The following is a 10156-nucleotide window of genomic DNA, read 5'->3' on the forward strand; positions in this document are numbered from 1 at the left end:
CTTCATCCAGCACAAATACAACAATTTAATTTAACAATTTCTAACTATGATACCACTTAAGATAAATAATTTAATAAAATTCAAAGTAAATCTTTGGCTAAAAAAAATATGAGAGTAAAAATATAATAAAACTAAATAAAATTACTATTCACACTTTCTATAGTTACATCTCAAACCTTTCCTAACTCCTCAGGATGACAAAAAAAGTTCTAATAAAAAAACTTGTGTAAGCTCTCTGAAAATGTATCACACAACTTGTACAAATGCAACCCAGCATATCTCCTACATTCTGAAATGCTCCATCCATGAACAATTTATAACCACCATAAATTTCAAGAAATTTGGTTACAATTGGATTAAACGAACTCAAAACTGCTTCCATCACAAATTTCAACAATCACAACAGCATGATTATGAAAAACTAACTTTAAAATCAGAAATTAAAGGGGTTTTCTTTTACTACTATCAGGCTGAATGGTCTTCGACACTGGATTGCTGACAACCCAATAGATTCAATCTATTTAAGAGCGTTCATATGTCAAATGATTGAGTGTGCATGTTCAAAAAAAGACAAGTGTTTAGAAATTCAACTGGTGCCATGCTTTCGTTCTTTATATATCCACATATTGTACAAAATACGCATTATTTTTCTTCATGATGAGTAGAAAATATTGATAGCTGTTGGAATGAGTATAAAATATGGAACTGTGCTCAATATGAATTTGACTACCTTTTTGCAGTCTTACTCTAACGTTTGCTTAACATATATGTAGTATCTTCAGGTTTTGATCAAAGAACACATTGAGCTAGCGGTAAATAATTTTAGCACGATAATTCTGAAGAAGTTTCTTGGGATTCTGTTGTACTATAATGGATAAATCCTGGATTTACTTAGATAGGAGGTCCAAAGAGTATGAGGAGGGTGTGGAACAATTCATTAGAAGTTGTTTGCAGAATCCACATATCGACCCCAATTTAATTCATTGTCCTTGTTGCAAATGTATGAATCTTAAAAAGGGAGCGGTTATGTGGATTCGGGAGCATCTTTACTTCAATGGTTTCAGTAAAAATTATTTGAATTGGATTTGGCATGGTGAGGCTGCGGAGAAGGATAGATTAAATTCGAGTGTCAACCAAGAGCCAACTGATAATTGTCATGATGATTTTGAAACTGTTAATTTGTGTGAGGCAGCGTATGATAACCATACAGAAAATCCAGAAGCATTTATGAAGTTTTTGGAGGAAGCAGAGAAGCCACTGTATAATGGATGCAAACGTTACACAAAGTTGAGTGCACTTGTAAAACTATACAATACCGAAGCAAGGCATGGGATGAGTGATGCTCTATTTTCAGATCTACTAGCAGATTTTGGGGACATGCTGCCAGATAACCACAATCTGCCATCGTCAATTTATGAAGCAAAGAAGATGTTGAGTTGTTTGGCTTTAAGTCATGAAAAGATTCATGCTTGTTCCAATGATTGCATCCTTTATAGGAAACAATATAAAGACTGCGTAAGCTGCCCGAAATGTGGCTTATCAAAATGGAAGCTAACCAAGAAAAATGTTGAGAAGAAAGGTGTTCCTGCCAAAGTGGTTTGGTATTTCCCTCCCATACCAAGATTTAAGCGCATGTTTAAATCTTTAGAAACTTCCAGAAATTTAACATGGCATGCAGATAGCACAAGAGTTGTTGGTCAGTTACGCCATCCAGTTGATTCACCGTCATGGAAATTGGTGGATCATATGTGGCCCGACTTTGGAAGTGAGGCAAGAAATATTTGCCTGGCACTTGCAGCCGATGGAATTAATCCTCACAGCAATCTTAGTAGTCGCTACAGTTGCTGGCCAATCATGCTGGACACATATAATTTGCCTCCATACATGTGCATGAAAAGGAAATTCATCATGCTAACGATGCTCATTTCAGGGCCGAAACAGCCTGGAAACGATATCGACGTCTACCTTGAGGTTCTGGTTGATGATTTGCAACTCTTGTGGGAAGGAGTTGATGGAGTTTATGATGCTTATCGAAGGGAGGTTTTCACTCTTAAAGCAATTCTTTTATGGACCATCAACGACTTTCCTGCATATGGTAACCTTAGTGGATGTACTACACATGGTTATTACGCATGCCCAATATGTGGTGAGGATACTTATGCAAAGCACTTACCAAATGGGAAGAAAATGTCATTTGCTGGGCATAGACGATTCCTACCACGATTTCATCCATATCGGAGGCAAATAAAGGAGTTTAATGGCATGGAGGAACTTGGTGAAGCAGGTAGGCCATTATCTGGAATTAAGTTGTTTGACAAGCTTTCAGACATAACATGTGAGTTTGGAAAGAAAACAAGTGTGAAGGGGAAAATAAGGAAAAAAGCAAAGGAGAATATTGTGGAAGACATTGAAGAAGAAAAGTATGTTGGAGCTACAAATTTCAGTAAATGTTGGAAGAAGAAGTCAATTTTTTTCAATCTTCCATACTGGAAATACCTACATGTTAGGCATTGTCCGATGTTATGCACATTGAGAAAAACGTTTTTGAGTCTCTGATTAATACTTTGATGAACATCAAGGGAAAAACCAAGGACAATGTGGCAGCTAGGTTGGACATGGTTCAGATGGGAATTAGGCCTCAATTGGCTCCTAAAATTGGTGAGAAAAGAACATATCTACCTCCTGCAGCATGCTCATTCACAAAAAATGAGAGATTACAAGTATGTAGGTCATTAATAGATATAAAAGTTCCGGAAGGTTTCTCATCAAACATGAAGAATCTTGTCTGCATGGATGAGATGAAGCTGAGTAGCTTGAAATCACATGATTCTCATGTTATAATGCAGCACTTCCTGCCAATAGTCATACGTAATTCTCTGCCAAAATATGTTAGATATGCTGTCATAAGATTATGCTTCTTCTTCAAAGATATTTGTTGGAAGATTATCGATGTAGCCAAGTTAGATAAGCTGCAATCTGACTTGATTGTTACACTCTGCTTATTGGAGCAGTATTTCCCCCCTTCTTTCTTCGATATCATGCTCCACTTAACAGTTCATCTTGTTCGTGAAGTCCAATTATGTGGACCAGTCTACTTCAGATGGATGTACCCATTTGAAAGATGCATGAAGGTGTTGAAAAGTTACGTAGGCAGTCGAAAATATCCAGAAGGTTGCATTGTTCGAAGATATGCAGCAGAAGAAGTAGTTGAATTTTGTTCAGAATATCTCAATGACCTTGATCCTGTTGGGGTCCCTAAATCACTATGTGACCCAAACGCAAGCATTCCTGGATTCTCAGCAAGCAATTCATCAATCATCGTCCAACAAATTGATCTCCAACAAGCACACTTGACTGTTCTAGAAAATACAGAAGAAATATCTCCATACATTATGTAAGTGTACTGCATAACTAATAATTATATGTACTTGGCAGTCCATATGTATTCATGAAAATAAAACTTTAGAAGTAAAATTCTTCAGTGAACACAAATCCTTCTTGAAGACAATGTTTCCCAAGAAACAGAAAGATGCAAGGTGGATACAAGATGCTCATAATAAGAGGTTCATTGACTGGTTTCGTGCAAAGGTGATGTAGAAGATGCTAACATACAATATTAGTTAATCATTGTTTTGATCACACTAATTAATAGGAATGCATGTCAGGTGGCTGCTGAAATCGATAGTTGCAATGGTGGAATGACATCATCATTGAGATGGCTGGCCCATGGACCACGTGTGCGAGTCTTAAAGTGTGATAGCTATGTCATAAATTGCAATTTATACCAAACAAAAGAGCGGGATGATGAGAAAGCTTGTCAAAACAGTGGTGTTTCTCTACTTGCCAACACGATGCTTGTTTGTAGTGCCAAAGATAAGAATCCCGTGTTAGAGAATGTGACTTTTTATGGAGTTATTGAAGAGATATGGGAATTAGACTATCATCAATTTCAAGTTCCTCTTTTCAAGTGTGCATGGGTATCAAATGACAAAGGAATACAATACAATGATGAATGTGGCTTCACCTTAGTTAATCTGAACAAACGAGGCCACCAGAAGGATGAATTTGTGCTTGCAAGTCAAGTTAGACAAGTATTTTATTTTGCTGACCCACTGAACAAAGGGTGATCAATAGTGCTTCAAGTTCCAAATAGATGTTACGAGGGAGAAGAGGATCTTTGGACCATAATTCCCGAAGCTCGACCAATTGATAATGTTGATATTCATTGTATTCCTACACATGAAGGATACTTTAGATCTTCTAAAGAGGGTTTCTTTGTAACAAACAAGAAAAAATGATGTTTTTCACTTTTATGTCATCTGCATTAATATTTATTGTTTTTACTAGTATTATTTTTACTTGTTCGTATGTGTTAATGTTATTATTTGTATCACGTCTTCTTTTATTATATTATCACTGCAGACTTTATATACCGTTATCTCATCATTTATTTTCCTATATGCAGGGAAAAGAACAATGCGTCCTAAAAAACAGCGAAAAATAGCAAAATATGATGAGCCACGTGTAGTTGAGGACACCGAACTACACCAAGATGCTGATGGGTTAGCAACTGCAGAGCTACGAGGAGAGACTGAAATAGAAGAACCTCCTATTACTGGGCAGAAGAAGACTCGGGGGCCTACATCAATGTGCAGACTTATTGTTGCTGCAAGATGGGGAAAAAAGTCGACGATTGAATATGATGACATAGGACGACCTGTGTACAATGAAAATGGGAAGGCACTACAATCTTTCATAGGCTCTGTTGTTAGATCCATGGTGCCTATTAACATAAAGTCATGGCCCACTGTTCCAGAGAAGATGAAACAGAAAGTGTGGGAAGAAATATCGGTGAATATAATCCAATAATACACTTCCTTATGAGATTGCTTATGTTTTTTTTTCATTGTGATTTTTTCAATATACAAACTGATAGCAATTACTGCTGTGTGTTACAGAATGTCTTCGACTTAACACCTCAAAGTGAGGTGGCAGTGATGAGTTCAGCAGGCCAGAAATGGAGAGACTTCAAAAACAAACTCAACAGTAGGTTTGTCTGGCCATATAGAGATAATCCTGAAAAACTGAGGTCACCACCAGAGCAGTATCAGATCCCATCTGCAATTGGAAAGCTTTTGTTGATGAGAGGCTACATCCATCTTGGGAGGTACTTGATGATATTATCATGTTATATTTAAATTATTATATGCACCAAGATTTAAAACATTTAGGGCATTTAATTAACAAAATGAAGTTCTGTATATAATAAGTTCATGTACAGCAGGAATATATATAATAAGTTCATCATACTCCATCCTATTGTTTTTAAATTCTAGCCATTCTTCTAAAAATTTACTTTTTTTTACGTGACATAGGTCACTCATGAAAAACAAAAGGAACGGGCGAGCAATTGCAAGTATCATCACAAAATGTCTCGCAAGGGATACATTGGATTGGAGACTGAATTGGTAATCCATGGAACATTATATTATCCTTTTCATGTAGTACGTCATGTTTTAAATGATCGTTTTTTGGAATTGTAGAGGCAGAGAAAAATATTCAGGGAGGATGAGGAAGTTGATAGGTCATTCCTTTGGCGTAAGGCCCGCGAAGACAAATCCGGAAACATCACAAATACAGAGACTGCTGAAGTTGCTGAAAAAATTGTATTATTTTAGTTTTATTTCAAGTTCATTCATAATAAGTGAAAAAAGTGTCTTCATTGGATATTTAATGTTACCTCCATATTTGTAGGATGATTTGTTGGACAAAAAAAAGAGGGGAGAGTTCATATCTTTTGGAAGCAATGGCGTATTAACTACTGCATTAGGGAGCCAAGAACCTTACGAAAGGGTTAGAGGTGTAGGGGAATTTGTGAAGCCCCAAGTCTACTTCAAAACTCTAAGGAAGAAGAGGGAGTTGGTGTCAAAGGCTTTGGCTGAAAACTTCAAAGAGCAAGCGGAGGAAACAAAGATTTTGAAAGCTGAAGTTGAAAAACTGAAGGCTCTTCTTGCTCGATTTATGCCTGAAACAAGTGATCGAGTTTCTGAACGTGTAGCATCTAACAAGTCATCGCACATGGCAGTTCAAATATTGGAAGATGATGTGGAAGTTTTTGAATGCGACAATTCATTCAATCAGGTTTTGTATTATATTTGGTACATTAAATTTGTTTCCTAGCTTCAGATATTAAAAGATAATATCTTATTGTTCAGGGGAAAAAATGTCATTTGGCTCTGAAGAATAAGGGGAATGTGGTGGCATATGGCACGATAGTATCCGACGGAGGCCCAAATGTAATGCTGCACAATGCTTCACTTGGGGAAGGCAACTTAAAGGTGTCTGTTGATGTTGTTTTACAGGAGGAAGCAGAGCTTCCAATTCCACTTAAGTCGGGACCAACAGTAATGGTAGATGCTGTTGGAACTGTGGTTGGCTGGCCAAAAGAATTGGTGATATTTCTACGACAAAGGTATTTTCAGTTCACTTTTCTGTTGCTATAGTTATATATTTTGCTACAATTATTTAAAATTACAGAAGAAGGAGAAACCTGCACCACCATTTGCTATTTTGGAGGTTCCTGATGAGAAAAATAAATTCAAGGAAGTTGAAAGTGCTCTACCAATGCCATGCAAGTTTTTGTATTCTTTTGTTGTTAGACTGATGACTGAGGAGGAGACCATTCCTATCGAATTTGATGAAGTCATGTTTGGACGTAATGTGAGTACATCGTTGTTGAGAGAGGATATCATGCGCTGTATGGAAATGAGAGAGATAGGGTCCAGGCAAATATTGGTTTACATGGGGTAAGTTATGTCTTATATACAATTCTTCTCTTTGCATGAGTTCATGTCTTAAGTAACCATGTTTTTTATTACTTGAATGCAGTTACTTGTACAAGTACTTGAAGGAAACAAACAGGGCTGAGTATGTGTCGTTTGTGGATCCCAACAAAATACCAGCCGCTCAAGATGGCAGTACCTCTTCACAACACATTGCTAATCAGTTGAAAGCATCAAACGGAGATAGCATATGCCTTATCCCATACAACACTGGGTATATTTTTAATCCCTGCTCAATTCCTAATACATAGTAACTTAGCTATATATTGACAATCGTGCAGGAACCACTGTATCTTGACCGTTATAAACGAGGACAAAGATACAATTTATTTGTTGGACTCAATGGGTAATAGGAACCGAGATAACGCTTGGAAAACTACAGTGTGCAAGTATGTTTTAGATTATGTAGATTATGAATAGATTGATTAGCAAATATGAAATGAAATAAGTTCTATTTTTACAATGTAGTGGAGTGAGGACGTACCTTTGTATGAGGGGTAATCCAAAACGACCAACTTTCAAACAGTTGACGGTATGTCTTATTGAAAACATGCATTCATGGTTCTTATATATTTGGTTTTTCACTTTGCATTAACTTTGATTCATTAGGGTAATCTCAAACAACAAGGTTGTGTTGAATGTGGATACTGTGTCATGCGGTACATGAAGGAGATTGTTGAATGTGAGGATCTACAGTTGGAGAGGAAGGTGTGTGAATTTCTTCCATTTTGAACAGGAATGCACATACTGAATCAAATCGTTCACGCCCTGCTACTGCTTTCTTCTCATGCTTTGATATAGCTTCTTTCCTTCTTTTTTTTCCTCGCCCTTAGATGACACCCTGTTTATGGTTTTATACAAAACTGTGTTATGCATAGTTCTATTAGTAGCTGGGGGAAATTAGTAACTGATTTGGGCATGGTTACCTTATAGACCTAATAAACTATTAAATTTCTACTTGCCGATGATTGAGAATATAGAAGGCTGTCAAGGAACAACTATAATAGTCTTGCTATTAGCACTAATGTTATAAAATGCTTTTAATTAATACTAGTCATTTGCTAATAACAATGACAAAACCTTTCTAGACACGTGCTTAGTTTAAATCAAATCCAATAGAACCTTAGGCATCAAAATATAAACTGTATTATGAGTTGAAATTTAGATGTTTTAAGATGAGAGACAAGGGATCATAAGTCATACCTCGATATTGAACATTATTTATGACCAAGGTGGGTAGAATACTGACATCTCCACGAGAACCATGCCCAAGCTACCATAAGAAAATGTTCAGCATATCAGCTAGGCTACTTGAAAGATCCAGTTATCTGTCCACACCGCTAATTCAGTACTTTCGTGTTGTGTGATTATTGAGCAAGTCTCATTGTACAATTTTTTGCTTTTTTGTCATAGTGCATGTGAAATTGAGAATGCAATACATTAATTTAACTGAGCATCTAATCACCATGCGATTGGAACTACTAAAACTTAAGGTTCAAAAAACTGTTGGATCATTTTTATTGCACATTTGATGAAATGTTATTGTTACTATAAGAGTGCATATAACAATACATATTTATTTGTCTTATCATGCTTTTGTTAATTTAATTCATGATTTTTTTGTCAACTTACTGTGTTTTGATTTAGTGTTTTCAGTTACAAAACATAACATGATGGTTCTTTCTAAATTGTAGTTTGCAGGTTGTGTGAAGAACCAGTACTATACGCAGACACAATATGATGACGTGAGAATCGAATGGAGTGAATTTGTGTACTCGTATTTGAAGTGAATTGCAAGTTGTGTAAATGAACCAGTACATGTTTTTGGTTTTTTATAGCTTATTTTGATCATATTTAGGGAGATTTGTTTTGTATAAACATATGCTGAAATCATGGGTTATTTTGATCAAGGCTTATGAAGTTACCTTTTGTGATGCTCAAAATTACTGAAGTCTAAAAATAATGAAGTAAAAAGAGAAAAAATACTTCACTTTATTCATAAAATCCGAAGTAAAATCTACTTATAACTTCGAAGCAATATAATTTGTTGCTGTAAAATAGTATCAACTACTTCGGTTATTACAAAAAATTTCGAAGTAGTATCTATCTATTACTTCGATCCAGAACGAAGCTAAATGTAATTTAATCGATAATTACTTCAGGAATTAACGATATATGACGAAGTAAAAGTAATCCATTTACTTCATTTTTAACCGAAGTTAAAGTAGGTATATTACTTCACAACAAATGCTAAACGATGAAGTCGAAAAGGATTAATTACTTCAGTGTTTTTAAAAACCGACGAAGTTATATGCACTTTTTACTTCGTAATATGTCCGAACCCGACACCCAATACGACTTCGTTTTTTCTGGGCCTACGACTTCGGAGTTTATCCGAAGTAAAATGAATCTTTTTACTACACGCGTGTCTACTTCGGTAAAAACAGGTCTTTTACTTCAGGTAATCAATGAAGTAAAAAGCCGTTTTTCACATAGTGAGACAAATAAGTCCTGATCAAGTGGATTAGGAAAAGAAGACCTAGTCGGATTGACTGGGCAGAAGTTTAGGCAGATCGAGGACATCGGGCAAAAGGCCTGGGGTCGAAGATACTAGGCGGAAGTCTAAGCGAGACGAGGATCAGACGTCTAGCGGGAAGTCCTGAAGTTAAGATTGGATGCTAAGCAAAAGTCCAAACAGGTTAGGAGGACTGGATGTTTGTCAATCAGTAAACTCTTTTGAGAAAAATAGGTGAGGACACATTTCCGTTGAGAGAATAGTAGGCGTCAGTCCGAAATAGGGTTTTGACGAATTCCAAAAGTCATGATTGGATAGTCCCAAGACTGTCAAAGTAAATTTAGTTATTTATATCTTTTATTATGCTTGTTGTACTAACTCTATGATGTAGGAAAAATGGCCAAAGTTTGGGTATTCCAGGCGCTCGAAATGGATCCAGGCGCCCTGAGGTCCGGGTGACAAGAAAGGATTCAAGCGCTTGGAATGACCTGAATCTAGCCACACTAGCATCTGAGTTGACACACGTCATACTCGAGGCGCTCGAGAATGGATAAAGGCGATCAGATAGAGGTTCACCGAGGTGCAGCCACGTCAGCAACCTAGGCGCCCGGAAGGGATCCAAGTGTCCGGAGATAGATAAACATCATCAAAGACTAATCAGATCAGGTTAATCTTAGGTGCCCGGAAGGGATCCAAACGCCCGATATGCTTATAAAAGGAGGCTTTGACCAACAGCTCATTACACATCTTCTATGCCGAATGACTCCTGCGTTGCTCTAAAAGTCTACTACAACACCGA

The 10156-nt window shown here is 36.7% G+C and overlaps 1 protein-coding gene and 1 long non-coding RNA gene across 2 annotated transcripts; both read left to right on the top strand.

Annotated features, from left to right (window-relative positions):
- Positions 1 to 1026: 1026 nt before the first annotated feature.
- LOC122055088 lies at positions 1027 to 4869 on the top strand. The gene is made up of 5 exons (XM_042616480.1): positions 1027 to 2358; positions 2508 to 3394; positions 3483 to 3588; positions 3666 to 4077; positions 4466 to 4869. Exons 1-5 carry the CDS (start codon positions 1027 to 1029, stop codon positions 4867 to 4869), a joined length of 3141 nt encoding a protein of 1046 aa, XP_042472414.1.
- A 263-nt stretch (positions 4870 to 5132) lies between these two features.
- Positions 5133 to 5680, top strand: LOC121968491. Its single transcript, XR_006108179.1, has 3 exons — positions 5133 to 5167; positions 5376 to 5468; positions 5544 to 5680. It is a non-coding gene; the product is annotated as an uncharacterized LOC121968491 (long non-coding RNA).
- Positions 5681 to 10156: the final 4476 nt, after the last annotated feature.

This window comes from Zingiber officinale, chromosome 3B (genome assembly GCF_018446385.1).
Source record: "Zingiber officinale cultivar Zhangliang chromosome 3B, Zo_v1.1, whole genome shotgun sequence".
Classification (NCBI taxonomy): domain Eukaryota; kingdom Viridiplantae; phylum Streptophyta; class Magnoliopsida; order Zingiberales; family Zingiberaceae; genus Zingiber; species Zingiber officinale.

What these genes read in the sequence shown, in the direction of transcription:
- LOC122055088 (XM_042616480.1), top strand. Translation starts at nt 1,027, where the DNA reads ATGTGGATTCGGGAGCATCTTTACTTCAATGGTTTCAGTAAAAATTAT. An exon ending in GAAATATCTCCATACATTAT is followed by an intron (nt 3,395 to 3,482) that starts GTAAGTGTACTG and finishes AAAATTCTTCAG; the next exon opens with TGAACACAAATCCTTCTTGA. An exon ending in TTGACTGGTTTCGTGCAAAG is followed by an intron (nt 3,589 to 3,665) that starts GTGATGTAGAAG and finishes AATGCATGTCAG; the next exon opens with GTGGCTGCTGAAATCGATAG.